The sequence below is a fragment of the Miniopterus schreibersii genome, assembly GCF_964146895.1.
Source record: "Miniopterus schreibersii genome assembly, chromosome: 1".
Lineage (NCBI taxonomy): Eukaryota > Metazoa > Chordata > Mammalia > Chiroptera > Miniopteridae > Miniopterus > Miniopterus schreibersii.
This window is the reverse complement of record NC_138101.1, coordinates 70,748,956-70,776,767: the sequence shown is the minus strand read 5'-3', so window position 1 is coordinate 70,776,767 and position 27,812 is coordinate 70,748,956. Positions and strand designations below refer to the sequence as shown.

The 27,812-nt window shown below is 42.9% G+C and overlaps 1 protein-coding gene across 4 annotated transcripts in view; it reads right to left on the bottom strand.

Annotated features, from left to right (window-relative positions):
* Nucleotides 1–405: 405 nt before the first annotated feature.
* Nucleotides 406–27,812, bottom strand: part of WDR37 (WD repeat domain 37) — a 69,745-nt gene continuing 42,338 nt past the window's right edge. For 2 of the 4 annotated variants that reach the window (XM_081128604.1, XM_081128603.1), the window contains exons 10-14: nt 23,253–23,487; nt 21,733–21,874; nt 8,271–8,405; nt 7,668–7,782; nt 412–4,257 (exon numbers count right to left, since the gene is read on the bottom strand). In XM_081128604.1, coding sequence (XP_080984730.1) covers nt 4,126–4,257; nt 7,668–7,782; nt 8,271–8,405; nt 21,733–21,874; nt 23,253–23,487 — 759 coding nt within the window. In that variant the 3' untranslated portion in view covers nt 412–4,125. Of the gene's footprint in view, nt 4,258–7,667; nt 7,783–8,270; nt 8,406–21,732; nt 21,875–23,252; nt 23,491–27,812 lie in introns of all 4 variants that reach the window. The other 2 variants (XM_081128602.1, XM_081128601.1) reach the window with 2 other exon arrangements.

The following is a 27,812-nucleotide window of genomic DNA, read 5'->3' as shown; positions in this document are numbered from 1 at the left end:
GAACTGTCTGGTCTCCTTCCAAGTCAGACCTCGAGGCCATGCTCTTCCTCCACCACGCTGCCACCAGCACACCCTGCCACCACCTGCACGGCTCCTCAGTGGGTCCCAAGTCAGCAAGCACACAGGGAGCAACCACTCTCCCCAAGGCTGCTGCTTGACTCAGGGCTCGCCCCCACCCCACCCCACTCTGGTGTCCTCCCCTCGGTTCTGTGTGACATTGCCTTGTTCCTCTTGTCCCGCCCCCACCCCCGCCCCTTCAGTCCCCAACACCCTCACCAACCTTCAGGCTTAAGATTAAACCTCACCTCTTTGGAGATGCCTGGACCAAACCAAGGCAGCTCCCTTGGTGCTCTCCACCCCAGCCCACAAATAAATCGGTATCACTTGACAATCACACAGACTCTTAGAGCTCCAAAGATCTGCTTACTCTTTTATTTTTGACCAGAAGTTGCTTGAAGATGTTTTATTAGAATTAATTTTAAATTACATAACACTTTTATCTGATTTCATTTTTAGCCTCTTCCCTCCATCATATGGACTGTATATGTTGCATATAACAATTGAGATATTCCCGATTTTTGGAATAATTTATTAAGGGAAAACAAAATCTAAGTAGGATAGTAAAGGAGACACACATCTTCGTGGCATTGTGATGACATCATAGCAATACAAGTCTTGCCTTCTTGATTCTTTATACTAATATGTGAAGTTTTAAATGTAACTGAAGATGTAATTTTGAAATTTCGACAATAATTACATTTTTGAAGAATAAGAGAGAGTTAAGTAGGCAGTAGAGAATTTCTGAATGTATCCCCAGTGCCTGTGGAACAAGGGCAGAGCCTTCCCACCTGAAAAAGGGGCCACTGGCAGGCAGGGCGCATCGTGCAGTGTGTTAACACCTCCTGAGGGTCCTGTGTCCAGCACGGTGCTTCACTCATGTGGCCAAGAACAGCAGGGAGGACCGGCAGCTGCTGCAGACCCCGACCTACACTCTCCCGCAGAAAATGGGGTCGGCTTTCCAGAACTGCGATTTTTTAAATTTTCAAATGAGCTTACCTGTCTATGATAAAAACTAGATCAGCATCTTATGAGACTCTGAGGAACTTTGAGAAATGCCTGTATAACATTCAAATTGTTAACTCCCTTCAGAAAATTTTGGGATGCAGGAATGGAGAAGCATAACTATGTATCACTTAATATTAGCCTAACAGATAGAAAATATAACACAATGATTTTTCAAGTCTAAAATTAAAATTTTTCAAGTGGACAATATTATAATTAGAAATTTCTTCAATTTCTGCATCATTGTGACATCCAGTAGATAGTAACAAAGTTAACCCAAAGCAAAACATTAAAAAAAGTAAAATAATAAAAAAGAGACACCTAATAAAACTTTTACAATAGCAATTACGGAACATGGATTTTTAATGAATTTCATTTTGCAATGAAGACACTGAACACTTAAAAACAATTACATCAATACAATAAAAACACTTGCTTCTACACAACACTTTTACAAATGCATACTTTCTCCAAAGAAACTTGTTTTTCACAGATTTAAGCAACAAATAATTTTACATAGGATTCTTCGGATTGCAAAATATGTACAGAATACTTGACTACAGAAACCGATGTGCAGTGGTTGAAAAAGTGTTGCTTTGTCCAACAATGTATCTCGCATAAAATTCTCTATCAATACACATTTTTCAGTAACCACACATTCTCCTTGCATTATTAAATGAAATTCTGGACATGTCAATATATAGGACAAAACAATTCCCATTTCAAAACACTATTTCAGATGAGATCACTTGTGGCTGATCACATGACAATCTCAGCCACACACACACATTCACACATACACACAAATTCAAGCACACACACACACACACACACACACAATATCCCAAATCACCTTCATGACTCCTGAAATCACCAGCATGATGACCAGAGCGGCTGGAGGGGTCCCCTCAGAGGACACGCAGCAGCTAGCAGAAGCGTTTCCCACTCCTGGGAACCTCCAGCACCATGAGGCCTTCCCCCTCAAGGAGACAAGTGAAGCTGGCCCCTCCACTTAGGAAGGTGAGCAGCTGCCAGCCATGAAGAGCACTAGTCTGCACAGAATTAAATGGCCATCACAATACATATTTAAAAGCTTCAAATTTTTTAATCTGGGAGAGATCTAGTTCTTAAGTTTGATTTAACTATTTGTATACATTTTTCAATGTTTCTAATGGTGATTCTAAGACACCCAGACCTTCAAATTAAAACCCAAGAGGAACCCAAGAGTATAGTTATGCAGCCTAAATACTCATTGGCTCATGCCTTTGGGGGTGTGGCGCAGTAGAGAAGTCGGAGCCATCAGACATCTCACCGCGAGACCACTCAGGAGAACAGGGCCGGAACGTGATGCTCAGGCCCACAGTGACAAGTTGACTTTGTTCTCAAACAGTGTGCTCAGGGTAAATGTCATACTTTAAAAACACAACCAATTCTTGAGCTTTAAAAATTAAGTCGCTCTAAAACATTTCTTGTTTGTCCTTTAGTTAGCAACCTCAACTCTGTACTGTTATACTGGTTTTCCCGGGGCTCTCTTCCTTTCCAGGCTCTGGAAATCATTTCAGAATCACCAATGACTCAGGACTGAAGATTAGCTACTGCTGGACCTGAGCCTTGGGAGCTCCACCTCAGGGCAGCCTGCACTGTCACACTGTACTACACCAAACGGCGCCCCAGCCCCTATCACTACAAAACAGGAGATACAAGGAATTGGATCAACCATGGTCATTTTCAATGTTACCCTCTTGTACCTCTCCAAGGGGCCAGCATCCAAGTGGACATATTCAAAGGAGTAAAGACATGAGGAGCAGTACGCTGAGATGTCTCTTTATCAAAACTGTAACTCAACAATAACACAAGCTCACAAACATCAGACACAGTTACTGCTAAGAAGGCAAGAGTGACAGGCCCACTCTAGCAGTGGGAGGGTTGGCACTGAGAGGTGTCCTGGCAGCTGAGACAGGAGCATCTTGTCACCTGTGAACTATGACTATGGCTGTGGCTGCCGCCCTAGTAGCTAATGAAAGCGCCTTTTGTCTTCAGGATAAGTTTGCTGATTGTCTTTCTTGCCTTCTGAACTGAACTCAGTATTCCAGCTAAAAGCCAAAAAGTGCTTAGTTAGCTAGGCACAGTGAGACGCCCAAGTTTTCCAAACATTTATTTTTGAGGTAGTACTCATTTATTTGCATTGTTGGCTCTCAAATACCACCAAAGAAGTGAACCCATGTAGAAATATGCAAACCAAAGGTGTAGAAAATAAATAAGGTTTCGTCTTCAGGTAGCACAGCCTTCTCAAAAAGGTCAAGTCACATTCAATGGATAAGTCATTTGAAACTTCTAAAAACTGTTTATAACCATAGCTATAAACTAAAGTGCTTTAAATTTTGCTTACGATCTGAAATTGGTGATTAGAATCATTATATTTTAGAATTTGCTAATATGAGACCTCAGGATATTGAAATGATTTTCTATAAAAAAAAAAACAGAAGCTTTTTTTTTTCCAAAGAAACTCTGAATGTTGCGAACTCAACATTCCATACTATTTTTTTAACTGCTAAGATCCAGGTTAATTTCACAGAACTGTAACAGAATGAAGAGCTGAAGCTGAATTACACGACAGCACGTGCTACAACTTCACACAGAAGTAAACATAAAATTTTTTACCAATCCTGCCATTCATTAGCCAACACAAACACACCTCTGCAGTCTCCCAGGACAAGGTAGATATGTAGGATTATTCCAGAAATGCCAAAGACTTACACTCACAGTAAGTACACAGGTTCACATTGAACTCACACAAGTGTGATGCCCTCTTGTCATGTCAAATGCCACGTGCTATACGAGCGGCTTCATTCCCACTGACCAGAGGATGCCAGCACAGACGAGACAGAATAAAAACATAACCACAGTTCTGTATATTTCATGCAAGCTGGGTACAATGTGAAAAGGACATATACAAATCACCCTTCTCAGGGTCCAGCTCTCAAAAATGGCTGATCGGTATGGGAAAAGCCTGCTCCAGTCACAGGTCCATGGCAAACTACGACACTAAGGAATGCCGGCACCTTATTTTTCTTGTAACAATGCAGGGATGTTGATGTTCCAGCCTATGGCTTGCCTGTCAAACCCACAGGTGAAGAGATTGCAGGTGGGGTGGTCCTCGCTCCACGCCGAGCAGCATACCATTCTTCTGTGGCCCTATTACCAATCACACAAACAAGAATTAGCGTATCATTCCTCAAGCATAAGAGCTATAAAATCTCAACCAAATTAATAACTATACCTCTCAAAACAACCAAATTGAGAGCAAATAAAATAACATGCAGGATTAGTCAATACTGGGTGTGACAACAGGCTCTCAGGGATTTTCTGGTGGAAAGGCCATGACGAGTGAATGAGGGTAGGCACTACATAAATTTAGTGAGACACGCACCAAAAGTGTGTACAATTCTTTAAGAAAATGAGTAAGATTATAGTCAGGAAGGAAAAAAATAAATAATCAATTTGAAATGCTTTAATGAATAAATGAGTAAATTTGGGTAAATTTGGGAATAAACTCAATGAAATTCACTCAAATACCTCAAATATTTTAACAAATGATTGGTTAAGGTGTTAAAGCAGTTAGAAAACCACATAGGTGCGAAAAGGAAAAAGAAATGGCCTTTCAAGCAGATTCCTGCCACCTTTAGGAATTTCAGTTCAATATCAGAATGTCTGAAACAATTACTGCAAAATGTGCAAAGTTTACAGTGTGATGTTTGGTGGATAGATGTAGAGATGTAAGCAATGCCTTAGGACAGTCATATGTCGCTCTAATTCGTGGCTTTTACTACGTCGTAACATAAAGTACAAGGCGCAGGATTAGAAACATCTGACAGAAATTTAGTAAGTAAAAGAAACCCCTCAAAGAATGGCACAAAAGTTCCTCTGGAAAACATTCGCATATGAACACTGCTTGCTATACATTTTAGAGAGAACTAGACAGGCCACAAAATGAAAGCACTGCAGAAAAGGAGCCTATAGAACAAAGGGTTAAGAAAGCGATCTTCTAAACTTCATTAGAAACTTGAGAAGAGAGAATGAACAAGCATCCATTAGCTGGCAGTAAAAATCAAGCCCCTGGAAAGAACTAAAGATGATAAACTCAAGGCATTCACTGGACAAGCACTGAGATCAGGTCCTACGGACTGGGGGAAGGGAAAGGCCAGGCAGCACCTGTGAATATGGGTCCAATCCAGGAACTCAGGCCTGACTGAGCTGGAAGCCACACTAGGTGAGAGTCACCCTTTCATCTCATGTAGGTTCCCAGAGTGCACAAGGACATGACCCAAAAAAGGCTCCATGCACATGTAGACTTTGAAACCACTCTGTGCCCTCCTGGAGTCACAGGCACACATTAAAAAGCTCTGTGCTCCTGCAGTAAAGAACCCTGTTTGCCATCTGTAGACCCACCTCTCACTGGGCCTGCACCATGACCCACTCCTCCCTGAGCTCCTGTTCACTGTACACACTCTGGGAAATGTCACTTACACTTTCCCCAAAGTAAAAACAATTCCATATCATAAGTCCCTGCCACTCTACTAAATTCAACTAAGTTTCATTGTCTTCTTATAAACTGTCAGCTGAAAGAAGCTGGGACAACATGAACCAGGGATCTCTAGCTGTGATTCTATGACACTGAAAACCATATTGACTTATCTGAAGTGTTATAAGTTCAGAATGAAACGAAATGTTACTCATTAGCCTTAAAAAGAAGTCTTTTCAAGAAACACTTTAGGAGGAAATAAATCTAAACACAACAGAATTCTACAATTTCAATAGGGTTGAATATTAACAGATTATTAAAAATAAAGTTGTGCCCCCACAGAATTAGCCCCACCAACAACTGCTAAAATTTCCCTATTTTTTTGAGGGGAAATATTCTCAAAGTAATGAAGTCACACACACTCATACGTTTGTGTTTGAAAATGCTGGCTTTCTGTGTTGCACAGCAATTTTATGTACTGCACAGGAGCAGCTTTAAGAGAGAGAGAACCCTATTGTGTAAGAGAGGTATTTAGAGGACCCATCAGTGATGCTCAGCAGTTATCAAAACACAAAAATCCCAGACAAGCAACTATAGCTTTGTTCAGGACTGTGAACCCGTCTGTGTCTTGAGTACAGAGGGCTTTTGGAAACTTGGTGCCACTCAGACTTGTTGCTTTGCTGGCAGCAAATCCCACTTGACCATCTACCTCCTGAATTGCCTGGGTCTGCAGTTCCTGAGCCCCACCCCCCACAGGGCCAGCTTGTGGCTCAGGACTACACTTGGACACAAAAGAAAGAGTGACTATGTGGTGGGACTCAAGCACAAAGGCTGAAGAGAGGCTGCCTTGACAAGAGGGAAAGGGGAGGTGGTGGGGGGTGGCAATGGCTGTTGTTACTAACCTATATCCATGTCCTCCACGAAAGGAGACTCATTCTGGAACTCTCCCTCAAATCTGGAATCACCCAGGGAACAAATCTAAACACAGTTTCCCAGGCACCCCTCAGAGACTGAGTTAGCATGTCCAAGCTGGTACCCACAGCCCAGTTAACTGTGATAGGTGGTACGAACGCCTCAGTATATACTGACCCAACCCCTGCACTGAATCATCTGGGCTGAATGTGAGTGAGCAGTCCTAGCTCCCAGGAAAGTCTCCTCTACAATGGAGTTTGTCCTAGCAACCCACCATGGAAAGGGGTTTCCTGGCTGGGGGTGGAGGGTCTTTTTTAAGGAGCTTCCACAATCCACCACCACTGCTCCTGCTGGACCATGCAAATATTTGTCCTTTAACATATTTCCAATTTCTACAAGTTCAACTGCAAGTATCTAAAATTGTGCTTTCCAGTACGGTGGCTCATGCACAAATGAGCTCCTGATAAGTGCCCATTGACACTGAGGGACTGAACACTGGGTTTCATTTAAGTTAAAAAGTAATACTTAGTTCAGGTACTAGGAAACATTTTCAATGTTAAACTTTAGGAAATCTAAATACAGATCAAATGTTTCCAATGAAAATCTAGTATCCAGAGTCGGTAAGAAAGTAACCGAGTGTAAATTTGATAATATTTTTATATTGATGACATGTTTAAATATTATTTAGGTGTATCTGGTTAAATATATTGTTAAAATAATTTCTCGCTTTGCCCTGGCCAGTGATGTTCAATGGTTAGAGCATCAGCCCAAGAACCAAAGGGTCGTGGGTTCAATTTCTGATCAAGGGGACGTTACCTGGGTTTCAGGTTATATCCCCGGCCCTGGTCGGGGCTGTGCAGGAGGCAACCAATCGATGTGTCTCTCTCACATTGATATTTCTCTCTCTGCTTCCCTTCCATTCTCACTAAAAATCAATGGGGGAAAAAAATCCTCAGGTGAGGATTAACAACAACAAAAAAAACGACAACACACACATAAAAGTTAAGTCATATAATCCTCACAGCAACCCTTAAAAATAATAATTTCTAGCTTTTTTAAAATGGCTATTAGGAAACTAAAAACACACATGCGGCTCCCAGTGTGTTTCCATGAGTCACTGATGACTGAGAAGATCTGAGACTCTCTCTGAACACTCGTCACCAGCAGTTACCTGCCGACTGCTGCGGGGGAGCCGCGCCAGCCGCACACCGGACATATCGAACAATCTTACTTGTCGGTTGTCATGGGGAAGGGCGATGATTTTCTGGCCAACACATACATTGATCCTACAAAGAAACAAAGTAGATTCCACATGAAACAGTGACAGCACCAGTTTTTGAGTTTACAGATGCAGGAGGGTATTCCATGCTATGCACACTTCATGGCAAACACAACAGTGAACTGCAAGAATAATGTGTCTACAGCTTTAGGATATAGAGACTAAGTTATTTACATGCAACTCACATGCACAGCATAGTCACTAAAACAGGAGTGCTCTGACACTGAGCTATAACTGGTTCATTCTTATTCTCAAAGCCCACTACACCAACCTGATTCTATACTTAAGTTTCAGTGTTTACAGATACTAAATTTGCATTAGATGATCAATAACAAATATTTTCCCAGGAGTCTAAACCACTTTCCCGAGGCTCATTCAATTAAACAACTAAGACATTGGTGTTTTCGTAGTTAACTGTCACATGGACAAGGCACTGCACTGCAATCAACCCTTTCAAGTCAAGTAAACATCTAAGCAACCAGCAGCTTCCTTCACCTGTTGATGGCAGAGTCTGTACGAATGGTTGCAATGGGGGATCTCATGTTCTTTAAATCCCAGACCTTCACGGTGCGGTCGTCACTGCCTGAAACGACGTTATCGCCCACGGTGAACACGGCAGAAGTCACGGTGCTACAAGTAAAGGGCACAGGGTCAGAACCTCATCTAGTATACAGCATGGTGATTGTAGTTCATACCATACCATGTCCTTGAAATCTGCTGGGGGAATGGATCTTAAATGCTCTCACCACACACACAGAAAAGATAACCATGGGAGGTGATGGATGTGCTAATTAGCCTGACTGTGATCACTTCAGGGGATACGTATACCTAACATCACATTGTACACCTTAAATATACTCAATTTTTACTTGTCAAATATACCTCAATAAAAAGGAAAAAATTTTAAAGAAGAAAGGGTCAAGAAAACAATCTCACCATTCCTGACAACTCTGGCCCTCAACAGCAGCCTCCCAGAATATTTAAGAGCCATATTTTTTTCAGAGGCATAAAAATTAACTACAAATAAATAACATATATTTACATATGCAACCTTATTATTCCTCACGATAATTTCAAATCACTTTTATTTCACTTAGAGCATAAAACAAGAGATAAACCTGGGTTCAGAAAACCCAGGTGCTACCCAGACCTTACACCTAAAACTGCTTCATCAGCATTAAATCCATACTGAGTCTCCGTCAGGTGGGTCTCAACCTGGCACTGCAAATGTTCGGGCAACCATTGCTCGTGGGGCACCCTGTGCAACTGGGCTGAGCAGCCTCCCTGCTTCTGTCCACCAGACACCAGGCGCATCCCCTCCCAAGCTGTTACATAGCCCAACATCAGTCACTGTGCTACACACCAAGGGACATCATGTGTGACAACAGCAAAAAGGGGAAAACAGGAAACCTCGAGCACCAGCCCAGTGACCCATCTGAATTCCCTGGTTGAAAAAACAACGCAAGGGCTTTACTAGAATGAGGTGTTGCCCCTCGTCCACACAGAGGTCACAGCAAGGTTTAGAGAATCCGCTGGCAAAGCTCTGGGAGCAGCTCACGACACCGGCTGCTCTGCAGATTCTAGTCTTTAGGAGGTTGGGCCAAGTTAAATTTCAGTTAACATTCTGCTAAATTAATGGGAAAAGTCTCCACAAAAGACCATCGAACCCTATGTTAATGAAACGCTGAAAGACATTAGGTTTTTAATAAATCACAGTCCTGACAGGTATTGTGGGCCATCAAAGGGAAAAGCTGGCACAGAGACGGCACCCTCAACTCAGGTCCCACAGGGAGTGAGGCCGCCACGGCCGCACACTGGAAAAGCTCAGACTCTGCCAGACTCCAGTAGACTCATTTATCTTGTCGCCACGAGCAGCCAAGCATGTGCTTCCAGCTGACAGCACGGTACCTCCTCACCGCACACCACTGCCTGATCTGGAACATTCCACTCCCTCCGAGGGTCTCAATCAACGAAGAGACTGTAATGCTAGCACTCCTCATTAGGACTAACAGCTGTCTTCCCAGTCACACAGAGACACAAAACTGTTTTGCATAACAATCTGCTAGAATTTCATGGCTAAGAAAAAATATATATGATGTGGGAAACACTGGCCCGTGAAATGCTGAAGCAGGGTGTTTTCCTGGTTACGCGTCAGAAACTGACTGCAGAGCACCCATTTCTTATTGAAAGGTGTAGCTACCTACAAAACAAAGTCATTCTTCTACATCTGAGGAACAGACCAAAGAGCAAGCACTACACTCTAGGAACAGAAAGGGCAGGGCATCCTTCCCTAGAACACAGGGTATGTCTCCTCAGGTCCACAGAGCCATCTGTGAAAAGCATATCAAGCAGCAACCTGTGTGGCCTTCTCAATGGCCATCCACCTGTTCAGGAGCTTTGCAATGTTTTCATGTAAATGCACAGGTCCAACAGCTGCGTGTCCAGCAGAAGCTAATGTGACAGATGGACCCCAGCACTATCCCACCAACCGAGGCAGAGCTCTCTCTCACATGCCTGCACAGGAGACTTGCACATGCCACCTGACTCTGTTGTGACCACAGCCTCTGTGTACAAAGCCAGAGGGTCACCACATTCTTTCGCAGGTCATCACCACTTCCCAAACTGTTTTAGAAACCAACCACCTAACACAGAAGTGGAGTACCTTTTTTCTGCCAAGGGCCATTTGGATATTTATAAAATCCTTCGCAAGCCATACAAAATTATCAACTTAAAAATTAGCTATGAAAAAAGCTCCTCAATTTACTGAATTTCGAGTCCTGCCTGTGGTTGCCTTGGCAGGGCCGGACATTCCTCACCCCTGGTCTAACAGATGATACTGACTTCAGGAGATGTGGCAGGATCCTGGAGAGCATGCCCTCCTGAGCCTTTCCTATCACATGCACTTGGGAGAATTTAGGCGTTCATGTCAGCCTATAAGACCTTAGATACCTCGAGGAGGAACAGGAAACTTCTCCAAATAAACACACATCTAAATATTCCTTGATGGCTAACTCCCCAAAAAGTAGACCCTAAGATAAAAGAGGAAGAGTCAAATTTGTATCACACTATTCTTTTTCAGGATTGAAAATTCCACTGTTCCCTTGAAAAAAGATGTTACAGCATCTACTCTGCCAGCTACTCAATATTCTCACTTGGTTGCTCTCCTCTCTACACCTCCCTCTTCAGGACAACAGAGAGATTTCCTTTCTAAATTACTAATAGAACTGAACTACAAAACTGTCCATTCGATGAGGATTTCTGAGCACTACTGTGCGCCAGGCCCTACTTTACAAAGAGGGAATAAAACCACTCCTGTGATGTTTACATTCTAGTGAAGAAGATGGTGGCAGCGGTCCTGGCTTTAAAGAAATGTGCTGCACTTTTAGGGCATACAGTCTAATTCTAGTGGCTGGAATATGGTGCTGATTAAAAAAAAAAAACAAAAAAAAACCCGCAGTGACCAGCTTTACTACTGGCCAGAGAGAAGGGCTCCAAAAGTGGCTTTAAGAGTGCATCAAGCCCGGCCGGGCGTGGCTCAGCGGTTGAGCGTCGACCTAGGATCCAGGCGATCGGGGTTCGATTCCCAGTCAGGGCACATGCCCGGGTTGTGGGCTGCAGCCAATCAATGACTCTCTCATCATTGATGTTTCTATCTCCTTTTCTCCCCCTCCTTTCCTCTCTCTGAAATCAATAAAGATATATTTAATAAAAATAAAAAAAATTGGAAAAAAAAAGAGTGCATCAAAACAGTACATTCAGTTAGTTTGGCTAAATTCTCTCCCTTAGCATTCTATTAATTAAGAACATTTTTCCACAGATTATTCAAAGACGACAGTCAGTTCCACACAGCCTGACTCAAAATGATTACAGAGAAGTTAAAATGAGTAAGATTTATACGCTGACTTCCTGCTTGCAATATCAAGGTCAAGACTCTGACTTCCTTTCTGTGAAAATTGGCCCTTGTTTCATTCTTACTGAACAATGTAACAGTCAACTGCAAGTTTTGAATAGCTATAATGACTTCAATAATTTTACAGAAATCTGAGAGGAAGCACTGCATTTAAACTAGGTGAGGAATGATCTCTCTCTGGTTTTAATCACCTGATTTTCCATTCCCTTATTTGCTGAATCCAAGACTTGCCTGTTATATACTCACCAACTAACAACAGCCAATGTCTCAACATCATCATGATGTGAGTCTGTGTATAAAAACTAGGATGGAAAGAACTTCAAAGTTTTCTTTTTTTCTTTTTTAAATCTTCCAAAAGGAAAAATTTTTATATCAGCTTTGAAAGTTATGTGATACAGACAAGCCCTATTCATCAGAATAGTTAGAAAAGTAAGTCAGAAATACATCAGGAACTGCAAGTCTTTACACTCAAATATACTAGATAAGCCAAAAATTGCAAAGTTGAAGGTCGCTGTTGCTTTAATTGGTAAATAAGACATCACATGGAGCTGCAAACCCAGTCCTGGGTGTTTAGTGACCCCTCCCAGGACAATCTTTCCTTCACTGGAACTAGAGGAAGCTCAACCTGGTGTTGCTGAGGCTGGAGTATGGGGTGACCACCTAACACTGCACTACAGGAGCTAGGGGCCCTTACAGCTAGAGGTTGTGTGCAAATGTGCTTCAAAACCGCATGTGAGTGTGCCCACCAGAAGTGACACAGGCTACATGAAACATGACACATATGCAAATATACGTGTATGAGCATGACCACCAGAAGAGGCACAGGCGACAAGGAATGTGACGTGTATGCAGATAGGTATATACATATATGTATAAAATAAGTCATAACTAACCTCCCACTGATACAAAAGAGGATCTGCTACTCAGTAATTATGCTCAGAAACAATTCTTTTTCTTTCTCTTTTTAAAATATATCCTTAATGATTTCAGAGAGAGAGAGGAAGAGGGAGAGAGACGTAAACATCCATGTTGAGAGAGTCATTGATCGGCTGCCTCCTGCACGCCCCAACTGGGGATGAAACCCACAACCCAGGCATATGCCCTGACCGGGAATCAAACTGAGATCTCCTGGATCCTAGGTCGATGCTCAACTGCTAAGCCATGCCAACCAGATGAAACAATTACTTTTCAAATCAAGTATTTGACTTGCTCACTGAAAGAGACTGAAAGGGGCGGAATCATGTGGTCTCAGAAAGCATCCTTGGGTTCCACACGTCAGCAGGGAAGGTAACTGAAAGTCAAATTTCACTTTAAAAAGTTTAGAATTAGTTATTATCAGAGCCCTTCAACACCTTGTGTTCCCTTACTCATTTAGGAGAGCCACCCAAGTGGTAGCTGCCTGGTTTTTTTCTAGCTCATGTGTAATTCACACATTTTACATGTTGGTCATCTGAGGACTAACTTTTAAGGGGCCCAGTGTGGTCTTACAGTCAGAAGCCTGCAGCTCCCAAGCATGGCTGAGTGGGAGCCAGCACAGAAGCCGACCAGATGATGCAAGCCCACCTGCGCTCCGAGAGTGCCGGGCCTGAGCACAGACTATGAGCACCACCATCCTTCCAAAGACAAACTGCACCTCTGGCGGCTGCTCCCTTCCCCACTCCGCTGCCTGCACATCATTGCTCAGTGGTTTCTGCCAACACGTGGGACCTGGTCCAGACATAGCTCATGTCTGTCTTCATAGTCTGTAACAATGCAGGTACCAAGTTCTTAATCTGTTAATAACCAGACAATTCTTTTCTAGGTCATCTCAATTAAAAAGAAGCAACCTGATATCTCCCAACAAAGCCAAGAAGTAGAGTGATTTAATCGCACTAATTTCCTTAAAGCCCTTATTTTATTACATACTGATCAGCCCTCTTTAAGTGAGAATATTTAAAAGGGTAAATGGAGAAGTATTAAAGCTCCTCTTACACTATAAGCTATACTCTGAGTTGGTAACAACTTTCAAAAGTATCAACAGGAGATTTATTAAGTAAATTACTGTACATCCAAACGATAGGCCTCTTAGAAACAGAGGTGGAGGGAACGAGGCAGCTCCAAAGTGCGGACACAGAAGGACCTCAAGCCCTCTCAGTAAAATACAATGAGACTTGCAAAATGATCTTATTTACAGAAAATCACCACTGTGTCCATGTATGCAGGGTGCAAATGCACACTCCAGCAGCCGAAGCTACACACTATACTTACTATTGTCTCCCTACTCATCTCCATGACAAGACAAACATCCACTAATTAATACAAAGCAAATTTCCCAAAATAGCCCTTGCCACCACCACTGCAGTTAGGTCACATTCCTGCTAACACTGCTGCCATTCTTTTCCTCTGAACCTGGGTGGTGGGTTTACGCTAAGGAAGCTGAGAACACCTGAAATGGAGCCATGCATTGGAGTTGCACTGTCCGTCTGAGTCCTTGGTTTTATGAAAACCTTAGATACCAACCATTGCTAGGAATTATATAAGTCGCTAAACTTTCTCAAATAAAATGATTCCAATCTATCTAATTAAAAAGATGATAAAAACAGACTTCCAGACATATGGGTTAAGGGGATATGAAGCTTAGAGGGGCTTTAGATTCTATATAGTTTTGTGTTTGTTTTAAATATATCTTTTACTGATTTCAGAGAGAAGAAGGGAAAGGGAGAGAGAAACGTCAATGATGAGAAAGTCACTGATCGGTTGCCTCCTGCACAACCCCTACTGGGGATCAAGCCTGCAATCCAGGCATGTGCCCTGACTGGGAATTGAACCTCAATCTCCTGGATCATAAGTCAACATTCAACCACTGAGCCATGCCAGCTGGGCAGGTTCTGTATAGTTTTGAGGTCACTGCAATCCTGCAGGTCCTTTTCTTTCTCAGGCAGTAATTCCCACCCCTGGGGCACTTCTGGGGCAATCCTCCAAGCCCTACAAGAAACCTCCCAGTACAATACCTCCTGCTCTCACAAGCAAGGGATTAAAAATGATCAGCAAGAGTAATGGATTTACAAAACAAGAGCAGTCTACCACAATTTTTAAAAAGCAGTTAGAAATTATAATGATTGCTTTAAATTTATGACATTTTCATATGCTTTTATTGCCAAATATCCAGAAGACATATTTAGTACTACATACAAAACCTCCAAAGCAGTGTGGCGACAGAGGGTTGCCCATCCCAACCACAGGCCCACACACACCAAACTCACTGACCAAGCACAGAACTCAATACAGTGAAAATCAACCACCACCTGGTTATAAATGTCATGCTGTCAAAATACATTTTCTCTTTAAAAGCATACAAAAAACTTAGTAACACAACACAAAAGTCAAAGTACATGACCTAGCCCTGCCAGGTATGGCTCAGCGATTGAACGTAAGCCTAGGATCCAGGAGATTGAGGTTCGACTCCTGGTCAGGGCACATGCCCGGGTTGCAGGCTCAATCCCCAGTTGGGGGCATGCAGGAGGCAGCCGATCAATGACAATTCTCTCATCAGTGATGTTTCTCTCTCTCTCCCTCTCCCTTCCTCTCTCTAAAATCAATAAAATTATTTTTTTTAAAAAAAAGTACATGACTTAGACTTCAGTATTTAGTACTAAATATCTTCCCTGGCTATTTGCCAATAAAAGCATATGAAAATGTCATAACTTTTGCCCGGCTGGGCGTGGCTCAGCAGTTGAGCGTCGGCCTAGGATCCAGGTGATCAGGGTTCGATTCCCAGTCAGGGCACATGCCCAGGTTGTGGGCTCAATCAATGACTCTGTCATCATTGATGTTTCTATCTCTCTCTCCCTCTCCTTTCCTCTCTCTGAAATTAATAAAGATATATTTTAAAAAAAGAAAATGTCATAACTTTAAAGCAACTATTATAATTTTTTAACTGACTTTTTGAAATGTCTTGTTAGATGTGCTATTTTGTTTTCTTTAGAAGTACTAAAGTTCACATGGGGTGGGTAAAGTTACAAGCATATGGAAAAAAAGCAAAAAAGAAATAACTTGGCGTTCCCATATATTTTATCCATGTTGAGCTAATTTCAGATTTTTTTCAATGCCAGAGTTTATTCGCACTTATAAATACCATCAGTTGGGTATAGACTAGAGTCATTGGCCACCCGTGGGGGAAGTTTAATGACCCAGTGACAGCCTCGACTGTCAGTCCCTTTTTATAGTAACTGAAACAAAACAACACTAAAAAAAAAGGGAGAGGGGACACTCTACCAAGCTCCACAGGGAAGGTGCTGGTGCTGGGAGTTAGGAATTTGGGTGCTCCTACTAGGAAACAATCTAAATGGGCATTTCTCTTGCTCCTTTCAAAGGGAAGTTACTGGACTTAACCTAAAAATAAATTTTATTACAGTAAGAGGTTCTTGCAAAAATGTCTGTGCATCCACAGCCCCCTGGAACGGCCTGTGTGTAGAGTCCCACCCCAAAAGGGCATGTATCAACTCACAGCAAAAGGGCAGGCAGGCTACCCGACTAGACTCCTTCAAATAGCTCACTTACTGAACAACGGCATCAGGTGAAAACAATGACTATATAAGGGTTTGACTTATTTCAGATGAAACCACTGGATTTCAGCCCCAGCTCTTAAGGATGAGAACAGAAATATATGAGAAATGAACTGCCAACAGCTGAAGAATTCCAGTAATCTGTGACTTTCCAAATTTCCCAATTAAACACTTCTATTATTTCCAAGAACAGTACACATTACAACTTCTCATTCCTGCTACTAGGGAAACAGTTATATAAAGTATCTAAAATTACTTTTCATATAAATTGGTATACCTTGGGACACTAACAGTCAAATAATAATAGCCACAGTTACACAAGTAAATCCTATTATGCTAAAATTCCCATTATAATGAAGAGATTTAATAATACAGAGTAAAAATAAATGTAGCACATCAAAAAAGAAAAAAGTATGTTTGTCCTTTCTACCAATCTACAATGAAAGCCTAAACAGAGCTTACATCAAGGAGCTTCATCTCTGTCCAGCAAAAATACTGCAGCACAGACTTCAAGGGGATGTCCTTGGCTACAGATTTTCATCTTACAGAAAAGTGTTAGGTCTCAAATTACACTTTTCAAAAAAAACCATAGAATACATGTAAAAGTACAGAGAGAACAGTGAAAATGAAAAGATAAAAATCATCTCTCACCCAGTAGTGTTGAAGCCTATCCAGCTACATCTTGCCTTAAGACAATATAACATACAGAATTACATCATGAAAGGCGTGAGATCCTAATATACGTCACTAAGTAACTTGTGTTCAGTTCCTAGAAATGAAAATATGCAAGATAAAGTTTTCCAAAGTGTGTTCTACATCAAGTTAACATGAAATATGTGGTCACATATTTTTAAGTACTGCCTCTGTTTAAGCAATGATCCACTAAAAAAATACTCCACATTAGACTTTTCAGGGCAACACCAAGAACAGCAAAGCCCTAAGAACTGCTCATCTGAGTTTTATGTTTAACATTCAGCAAAGAATCAGGTAAGAAGGACTCAGAAACATCACCTAGGAAAGCAGGAGTCCACCCAGACTAGGACGTGTCCCTGTGAGAATGTCCGACTTGCTCCCTGTGGTGGCAGACACTGTGAGTGATGCTGGAAACGCCGACAGCACAGCTCAGCCCAGCCCTGGGGAGGAAGGAGTATGAAGGGGGGCTGGTAGTGCAGTGGATGGGCTGGTGGGTGTCACCAGGACACTCACAAGTCTGAGGAGAAGCAGGAGATCCTGGGAGAGCTGTCTGGAGAAGCCACTCTCTGACCATCAGAGATGAGCGATGAAGCTGAACACACACTCAAGATAAGTCACTCCTATGCTCTTCTGTGAGACTTAGGCTCTCGTGCTTGGTAGTAAGAAAAGCAGGCCTACCCTGGCCAGTGTGGCTCAGTGGTTAGAGTGTTGGCCAGCGCACCAAAGGGTCCCAGGTTCAATTCCCAATCAAGGGAACATACATCCACTGCAGATTCACTCCCCACCCCTGGTTAGGGTGCATGTGGGAGGCAACCAGTCAATGTCTCTCTCTCACATCAATTTTTCTCTCTCTCTGCCCCTCCCTCCCTTCAAAAAAAAAAAAAAAAAATCAATGAAAAAAATATCCTCAGGTAAGGATTAAAAAAAAAAAAAAAGGCATGTCTCTGCATGGGGACACATATCCACTTACAAAGGTAATTCTAAAGGTTTTATTGGTCACATAGGCCGGAATCTACAGAACCCATGCCAACTAGGACTCAAGCAATCTTCAGGAAATTACCCGATCTCCCTGTGCCTCAGTTTACCTCCACAGAACAGCGATAGACTCACTGTGAAGATTAAACAAGTAGGACCCAGTTTTCACTGTAACTGGTGCACACCAATGACTCAAAAGCAGCTGCCACCCTTTCTCTCTTCATTTCTGCCTCCCTTTCCAGACACAACCAAGTCCTCCCTGGTTCTCCACCCACAGGTATTTCTCTCCCATCCATGCTGCACAGGACGATCAGGTCAGTGTAGCAGAAACACACTTACATTCTGTCTCCTACAGGCACAGCACAAGTACCAACTGCCCTTTCTCTACACACAAAGCTCCCTTCTCCACACAGTCCTCAAATCTCTGACCACATCTGACCTGGTGCAGTACCCGTGAGCAGAGTCAGTTCACTGAGAAAACTGCTGGCATTTTCTACTGCTGGGTAGGGAAGTGCAGGGTGAGGATCAGACAGGCTGCTACTGTGCTGAAGGCAGTACGTACTCAAAGAAGAGAGGGTCCAATTCAAAAGAGACAGAGAAACACTTGGCAGCTAATCTGGAACAACTTAAGCATCAAAATTATGACAACAAAGGCTTTATAACCATAGAAATGAAAAAAATCCTTGAGTCTGTACTAATCCTCAACTACACTAATGAAGAGTGCCAGCTAATGGCTGTAGAAGAATGACAGAATTAGCAAGATCACCCCTTTGCAACACTCAGTGTAATAACTGATTCAGGCAAGGATCACTGATGATGTCAGACCTTCCGTTGGATGAGAGGTCACTGGGGAAGAAGATATTCACATGTCACAAAGTATCACTTCACTTATTTCAAAGTGGAAAACACACTTCTGGAGAAAAGGAAGCAATGGGAAAAATTCAGCATGTGGGATATTCCACAAGACAGACCTGGATTCTTCGCAAAAAAATTCAGTGTCAAAGCCCAGCCAGCATGGCTCAGTGATTGAGTGTCAACCTATGAACCAGGAGGTAACGGTTCAATTCCCAGTCAGGGCACATGCCCGGGTTTCGAGCTCAATCCCAAGCAGGGGGTGTGCAGGAGGCAGCCGATCAATGACTCTCTCTCATCAATGACATTTCTATCTCTCTCTCCCCCTTTCCCTTCCTCTCTCTGAAATCAATAAAAACAAATAAAAAATATTTTTAAATTCAATGTCATAAAAAATACAACAAAATGGGTGGAGGATTGTCCTAGATTAAGAGACCAAAGAACTTTTCAACAAGTCTAATATGTGTGTCTTAACATTACTTTTATAATTTGAACTACTAAAAAGTTGGTAGTAAAATTTAGAAATATTAAAAGAGAGTAAAACGAGGGGGGGAAAAGAGACCAAAGAACACAGTATCCAAATCTAATTAATAAATCCTGATTAAATCCTTTAAAACGTATCAAAGACATTTGGGGACGACAAGGATAAATCTGAATATGGGCTGGACATTGGGAAATATTAGAGACTTCTTAAAAATTTTTTTAGGTGGATAATTGTACCATGGTTATTTAGCAGAACATCCTTATTCTGAAAAGATGCATCTGAGGTATCAGGACATAGTGTGATGACCAGGACACTTCCCTTCCAAGGGCTCAGCCAGAGAAAGTGCATATGTATCATATATTCATACAATAACATGTGTACATGTATCTATAGAGACAGAAGTGTGCATGTGCTGTGTCTTCACGATACATGTGAACACCTATCTATAAAGACAGAAGTGCATGTGTGCTGCATATTCATAATACACATGAACACATATCTAGAGAAAGAAGTGCACATGTGTTGTGTAGCCATACGATGGGTGTACATGTATCTATAAAGACAAAAGTGTGTGTATGCTGTATATTCATACATGTGTATACATATCTAGAGATAGAAGTACACATATGTGCTATATATTCATACATGGATGCACAAATCTAAAGAGAAAGAAGTGTGAATGTGTGCTATATATCATATAAGTGTACATATATCTATAAAGAGACAGACAAATGTGGTGGAATAAAAACAACTGTGCTTCTAGAAGGATTGGTGGGTTTGCTGCTCTCTTTTCTCAACTATGTAAGCTTGAAACTTTTCACAATAAAAACTTGGGAAAAAAGATGTGCAGGCTCCAGGGTGAAGCTGTACAAGGGGTCCCGCTCGCCTTGCATATGGTCTGTATGGTAACCACAGATGGTTCCTTCTGCTCTCTGGGCCCAGAGTGACGCCACCCTAAAAGGAGATGAAGAGCTGTTGGCCTACCCATGGCCCCACTCTTTTCAGAGTTCTCATCTGGGATGGCCTGATTAGAAACTGTCCCCTACATGGCCTCCAGAGCAACCAACAGAACTAAACCCACGAGGAACAGGGAGAACCCATGGGCCCCACTCGGCCCCCAGCACTGTATGAACCCCTGAGAATGGGGCATTTTGTTTCGGGATATGGCTAATTGGCTGGTGAAAAAATGCCTCCCTTGTCAGAATGAAATCATTTCTTACATGGACGATCTCAAAACAGAGCCATGGCGTGCTAAGATCTTGGTACCTACTGGCTGCTGCTTACTCCTGACATTTTCACGCACCTCATGTGCAAGATGCCAACTTGTTCTCCAATTTCAAGTGCCTTAAAAAACTCTGTCCTAGCTCCCTTTTGTATACTCTATGAATTTTGAACATTAAATCTAAAACTTAGTATCTAACATTGAACACATAAAACAGACTGTTTACTGCATCACTTAATGGAATGAATGAAATCCATATTTTGGAGAAGCCGAATGAGCAAAATTTCATTCATGAAAAAGTGCTTACTGAGCACTACCACATGTCAGGGCTTTTCTGGATGTGCAGGGGCTCAAGCAGATCAACACTGCCATCTAGGAGAGAGACAGGGATGGTCTAGAGGGGCAGCGTGCGGGGACAGTGGTGACCTAGGGAGCAGGTGACAGGATACATCAGGAGGTATAACTAGACAGGAGTCCTGCTCATGGTCTGGATGGGGCACAGTGGGGGAGTGGGAAGGTTTGTGGGACAAATAACTGGAAAGATGGTCTCATCAAGTATTGGGAAGAGTCGAACTGGAAGACAAGTTTGTGGTACGAACAAAGTTCTGTTACACCTTGCTGACCAGCTATTTCTAGCCAGAACTCATCCCATGCAGATGGACACTTTTCCGTCATGAAGGTGTTTAAAATTACTTAAATTAATATAAGCGTAGACATAAGTTATCTCGTGACCGGTCAGCAATGTCCAGACAATGGAAACACGTGTATACTTGTGACCAGCCAGCAAGGTGTTTTAAGATATGGCTACGCGGGAGCTGCCCAACAGACACACTGACAGAGAAGGGTGAGAGTCAGTGTACGTCAGTGTGCAGTATGTCTTCTCCCAGAAAAGACCTTGCAAATATATGTAATATCAAAACTAGACAAAAACGAACCCAGTGCAAAGATTTGGGAGGGGCTGTAAACAGTTCCGCTGTGATCACCTCACACTGCCAACACTAGAGTACTTCCCGCTTTCTCTCTGATCCCCTCTCCCAATGTCCCATTCTGTCTACATCCAATTTCTTGAGAGAACTTCTGTGACTTCTCTTAGTCTCCTAAATTCTTTATAATCTCCAAAATGGAGTTAAATGTTTGGGAAAAGAGTAGCCATTTTGAAAGACAGTGAAGTAGGAAATTAATATTGAAAACTAACATAAGAATAAAGTTTTCGTACCCACCCACAAAACCTTTTTCATGAATGATTAAAGAGAGACATCTGATTGACTGTGACTCACTCCGTATGGCCCTGGAAAACATTCACAGAGTGGATGGATGGGTCCCTGAAATCCCATAGACGGAAAGTCGTGTCACGGGAGGAGGTTACCACAAGCCGCTGGGTGGGATGTGTGCAACAGTGCGTGAGTTCCTGGTCATGTCCTACAATACAATAAAAGATGACAGAAGTGAAAGGTCACCCATCTGCAGATAAAGTAAAGGAAGTTACAGTAAAGCTTTCTTTAAAACACTAGAATCAAAAAAGTCTTTATGGTCTCCATTGCTAATATTTATTCACTTTAAAAATAAACACAAGAAATCAATTAATAACAGCATGTGTGGTCATGGTGAGACTAGTTTTCCTCAGGAGCTGGAAATCCTTTCACTTGTACATTTAAAAGTCTGAGTGTAACCTACTTTCTGATCCTAACAGTTAAAAGGTCTGTCAAATCTCTTTAACAGGATCAGCTTGCAAACAAATTAATTCTTAGTTCTTCACTTCCCAAATGACCTCTAATAATATATGTAGAGCCTTCAGTAAAATACAGTCTTTAACAATCAATCAGAAAATGCACTTGCTGACAAATTTGCAAAAACACTTGTGGTAGAATTCTAAGACGGCCTGGAGACCTTCATCCCTGGTGTACACACCCTGCCTGATACCCTCCCTTGAGTTTGGACAGAACCTGCAAATGTGATGAGCCACCACTCTGGCAATCTCAGTACATTATAAGGCAAGATAGGCTTTTCAGCTATAACTAATGCCCCCAAATGAGGTGGCTTTGAATTCATCAAATGGGCCCTATAATCAGATGGGCCCTTTAAAAGGGTCCAGGCAGCCCTGGCCAGTGTGGCTCAGTTGGTTGGAAGATCACCCCATACACTAAAAGGTGGCGGGTTCCATTCCTGGTCTGGGCACATACTGGGTTTGGGGTTCGATTCCCCAGTTAGGGAGAATACAGGAGGCAACCAATCAGTGCTTGTCTCACATTAATCTTTCTCTCTTTTTCTCTTCCTCTCTCTAAAAATCAGTGAAAAAACATAACCTCAGGTGAGGATTAAAAACAGTAATAATAAAAATTAATAATAAAAGGGTCCAGGCAGAGATGCTCTCCTGCTGGTGCTGGTCTCGAAGAAATCAAATGGCCATGGGTAATACGCCTCCAGGTGGGGACACGAGGGACCCAATGACATGCTAGATGCTAAAAGCAGTCCCCAGTCCAAAATTCCAGGTCTAGGGAAACCATGATGTTATAAATTCAAGTTATTTTAAGACACCATGTTTGTGGAAATTTGTTACAAAACAATAGAAAACTAATACACCAGCATATTTCAAATATCTAAATACTACATGCTATAATTAAATCCCCTAAAGATAAAATCAACTACCAACAGTTCTATTAGAAAAGATCTCTGAAAAATCACAACCTGAGCACCCAGAAAGCTAAAAGTAATTCTGGACAGAAAGGAATTCGCAAGGTAATATAAATACATGCACATAAATCACAAACTCACTGCTGGGAGGCCAGGGCTAAAGTACCTGTCAGAGAATGAACGAGCTCCGCCGTCTCCACATCATATAGGTTTGCTGTCCTGTCCCAGGACGCCGTCACCGCTTGCTTCCCCCCAACCAGCCAGTCAGCGGCTATGACTACTCCCTGGTGACTCTTAAGAGAAGTCAATGGCACCCGGATGGTAGGACAGTCACTGGACACGTCTCCGTCCACATCAGGCTCATCCTTATCCGAGCACTCAACTTCGTCCTCGCCACAGATCTGCTATTGAAGGTGAGAGCAAAGAAGAACTCCTGAGAATTGTGGGTCTTTTCTGACATGGCTACACAATCAGACTGTGTCACGTGTCTTTCTAGGACTTGGTCATCATTATGACCAATACAGGCACAGTACCTGGTACTTAACTGGTGCTCAATAAATGTTTATCACCTTCATGATTATGTGCTTGGCTAAAACCAGGGCCAAATATAAGAGAAAATAAAAAAAAAACAGGGACACTATAACATCAAATAGGCTACTATCCGCTTCTACTAACCAACAAAATGGCAAATAAAATGATTTTCAACATTTTAGGTTTTTACCATGTATTAGATATGTAATAAAACTAAAGAAACACAACTGAAAGTCAGTAATTTGTCACAAAAAAAGGAATATTCCAATTCTCAAGAGCCTGCTTATATTTCAAATCCTACTGCTAAAATAGATACATGAGTTCATTTTATTTCCCTACAAATCAACAAAGTCTTTTGTCAAAAGATAAAGATAAAATAAAAACATAATAGCCACCATAGGCTTCAGCTCTTTAAGAAAATATGTTTATTCATTCAACAAATATTTATCAGGTGCTTACACAATACCAGACCAAAAGCTGGGCACAGAGCAAAGAAGGAGAGGCAAACTCTGCTGACATGTATAAGGAACAATGAACAGCAAGGTGAGGAGGGCAATGAAGCCAGAAACTGGCAAAGACCCCACCTCAGGGAGCTTACATGCTAGCAAGGAAAACAAACACACATGTACGGGTGCATGCACGCATACACACACGTATGGAAATATTTGTGTATACACACACACTAGTGTGGGAATACATGCCATATGTAGACACAGTCATAGTATAGGAATGTCACATGTACACACTCCTAGTATAGGAATATGTGTCACATGCACATACACAAGTGCTAAGAAAATTAAAGCAGGATGAAGAGATGACAGTGATGAAGGCTACTCTTTTATACAGAATTATCAGGGAAAGACTCTATGCTGAAGTAACATTTGACTTGGGATGTGAAGAAAACAAGGAGTGAGGCATGGAAATATTTAGGGGAACAGTGTTCCCAGCCAAAGGAACAGAAGATGCAAAGGCCTGAGAAGGAAGCAGATGAGCTGTAGGGGAAGAGGTTGCAGAGGTGGATTCAGAGATGCCACCACTGTAAATCACGTAAAACCTGGAGAAATGGAAAGGACTTTGGATGTTATTGCGTGTACTGGAAAATCACCATATGGTTTTAAGCAAGGAAGAGAGATAGTTTGACTCATGCCTTAAAGAATCACTTTTCTGTGTGAACATTCCAGAGGAGTGAACTGTGTCCCCCAAAATTCATGTTGAATCCTCACCCCTCAGTACATCAGAATGTGACAGTGTGTGGAAATGGGGTCTTTACAGAGGTAATTAGGGCCCGGCAGGAGTGGCTCAGTTGGTTGAGCATCATCCTGTGCACCCGAAGGCTGTCAGTTCAATTCTTGGTCAGGGCACAAGCCTGGATTGTGGGTTCAATCCTGGTCAGGGCATGGACATGTACATAAGGCAACCAATCAATGTTTCTCTCTCACATTGATGTTTCTCTCTCTCCCTTCCTCTAAAGCAGTGATTAAAAAAAAAAAAGGTAATTAGGGCAAAATGGGGTCATTGGGGTAGGCCCTAATCCAGTAGGACTCGTGTCCCTAAAAGAAGAGATGAGGACAGACACACAGAGGGACGACCATGTGAGGACATGGAAAGATGGCTGCCTACACGCCAAGGACCGAAGCCTCAGGAGAAACCAGCCCTTCTGACAACTGGATCTGGGACCCCCAGCCTCCATGACCATGAGAGAAGGAACATCTGATATTCAAGCTGCCCCCTCTGTGGTGCTTTGCTACAGCAACCCAAGCACACTGACAAGGGGGAGACTAACAGAAGGTGATCACCAAGTACAGGTAGGAGAAGGGAGCCTGGATGGGGTAGCAGTAAAGATGAGAAGAAAGGTTAAATTAAGATAGCCTTTGAGACAGCTCAGGATCAGCAGGCGTCCAAACGGGTGTAAGAAAAATTACAGATGACTTACAGGTATTTAGTCCAAATAGGGTGAAGAATAAAGGCTGAGACAGGGAACAAAATAGAAGGAGCGGGTTGTGGGAACATCCAGAGCTCAATTTTGGACACATGAGTTTTGTAATGTCTGTAAGACATCCAAGTAGAGCCCAGCTGGTGTGGCTCAGTGGTTGAACACGGACCCATTCACCAAGAGGTCACAGGTTCGATGTCCAGTCAGAGCACATGCCCGGGTTGCAGGCTTGATCCCCAGTAGGGGGCATGCAGGAGGCAGCTGATAGATGTTTATCTCTCATCGATGTTTCTATCCCTCTCTCCCTCTCCCTTCCTCTCTAAAAAATCAATAAAAACATATATTTTTTAAAAAGACATCCAAGTAGAAGTTGAGTAAGTAGTTAGATGCCTATAGAAGTACAGTTAAAGACTCAAGGACAGTATGCAAACCTTGGGGTAAGGAGCAAGGGATGATCCTTAAAACCACAGGTCTGAGATCAGCTAAAGAGCACTGTGGGAGGAAAACAGGTGAGAGGGTATCGGTGACCCATACACATGAAAGGGCTTGGAGGTGACTCACACACAGGTAAGGGCAAAGGAGGTAACCCACACACAACTGAGAGGGCTGGGAGGAACCCACACGCAGATGAGAGGGTAATGACTTCCAAGGAGTCACTGGGAAGAGGTGGTGGCCCAGCCAACAAGATGTAAGAGGAAGGAAGAAAATGAGAGGAATAGACGAGATGGGAGATGGAGAGAGAGCCACACTGTGACAGCGATTTAAGAGGAAGCCCGATGAGCAACTGAAAGTGGGTAGGCAACATGGATGGGATGCTGACAAGAGAGGCTGGCAGGGACCCAGCTGACCCTAGAGAAGTGTGTAGAGAGAGGAAAAGGAATGCAAGTGAGAAGTCTGAGGTCTGCATAGGAAAACCAATACCACATGGTTCAAGGTGGGCTAGAAGGCTCAGGTGGGTTAGGGGGACGGCTACTACCACCTGTCTGCATGCTGCTGGGAACAATGTAAGAAAGTAAGGAGGCAGGTGAAAGTCTGCAGAAGGGAGAGCGTGAGGAAGTCACCTGGGAATGTGGCAGAATCGTGGCCTGGAGAAGTGTCACATCCCAGAGTTGCCTGATGGTGAGGCCGGTGACAGGGCACTCACTGATCAGTGCAAGAGGGACAGAGGAAATGCAAGATGTAACCACAGGTGGATTTGTCCAGAGAGAGGACTCACAATCTAGTAGAAAAGTTAAACATAAATGATTACACAAAACTATTTCACATGAATGCTAAATGCTACAAAGGCAGGTGTAGGACACTCTGAGAGTAAGGCAACAGTCTGCAACACTGAGAGGTATCTGCAGAAAGAGGAGTGGGGTGAGGGGAGAGTCCTAGGGACAGGGTCAGCAGGGAGGGAGAAGGTGGTGGTGAGTCAGGGCAGCAAGCCCATCCAGGGCTTTGAGCAAGGAGGGGATGCAAACTGGGACTAAGGGTCTACAAGGGCTCACTGAGGTGACTCACTGAGATATGATGCTACAAAGACCACACCGATTTCATAGAGAAGAGACTGGACATGAGTAGTCAAATCTGCGACAGGGAGATTAGTTAGGAGACTAGTTAGTGATCTGGATTAGGGATGGTGTCTGTGAACAGGACGGGTATGTTCCTGTGGAGTGTAACCTGCTCAAGGTAAACCATTCACTGCCTGGTAAAGAGCATATAGACAGGAGATAAACAACAGTCACTATACATTCCTGATGGAGGCATGGCAGCCCAGGCTCTCCTTCGGGGACACTAGCTCCCAGGCCATGGGGCTTCTCAGCCCCCACAGCTGTTCCTGAGGAGCCGCCTGCACCTTTGCTGTCTCCTAGGCCAGCATGTAGGAGAGTCTGGATGGCTCTGTGGCAAGTGCAGAACAGGAGCTTTGGGTAGAGAAACTCAGTGGAGACCTCAGGGTGGGTGTTACAGAAGGGGTGTCACAGGGAGACAGAAGTGGATCTAAGAATTATGTAGGAACCAGACTCTGGAAGACATCATATATTAGGTGGAAATGGAGGAGGGGAGGTGGCAGAAGGGAAGAGTCAAAGTTAAGTGATAGTTCTATTCACCATTACATCCAGACCTGCAGCAGTGAGCCTAAGGGGCTCTTCACTAACTATTCTAAAGGAAGGAGTGACAAGTGGGCATACAAAGAAGCAACTTCTGCAAGAGGAGTGGGAGGTCTGGGGGAGGCTGTGTGCGCAGTGTAGTCCTGGAAAGAGTGCAGTGGAGACCCTGAGT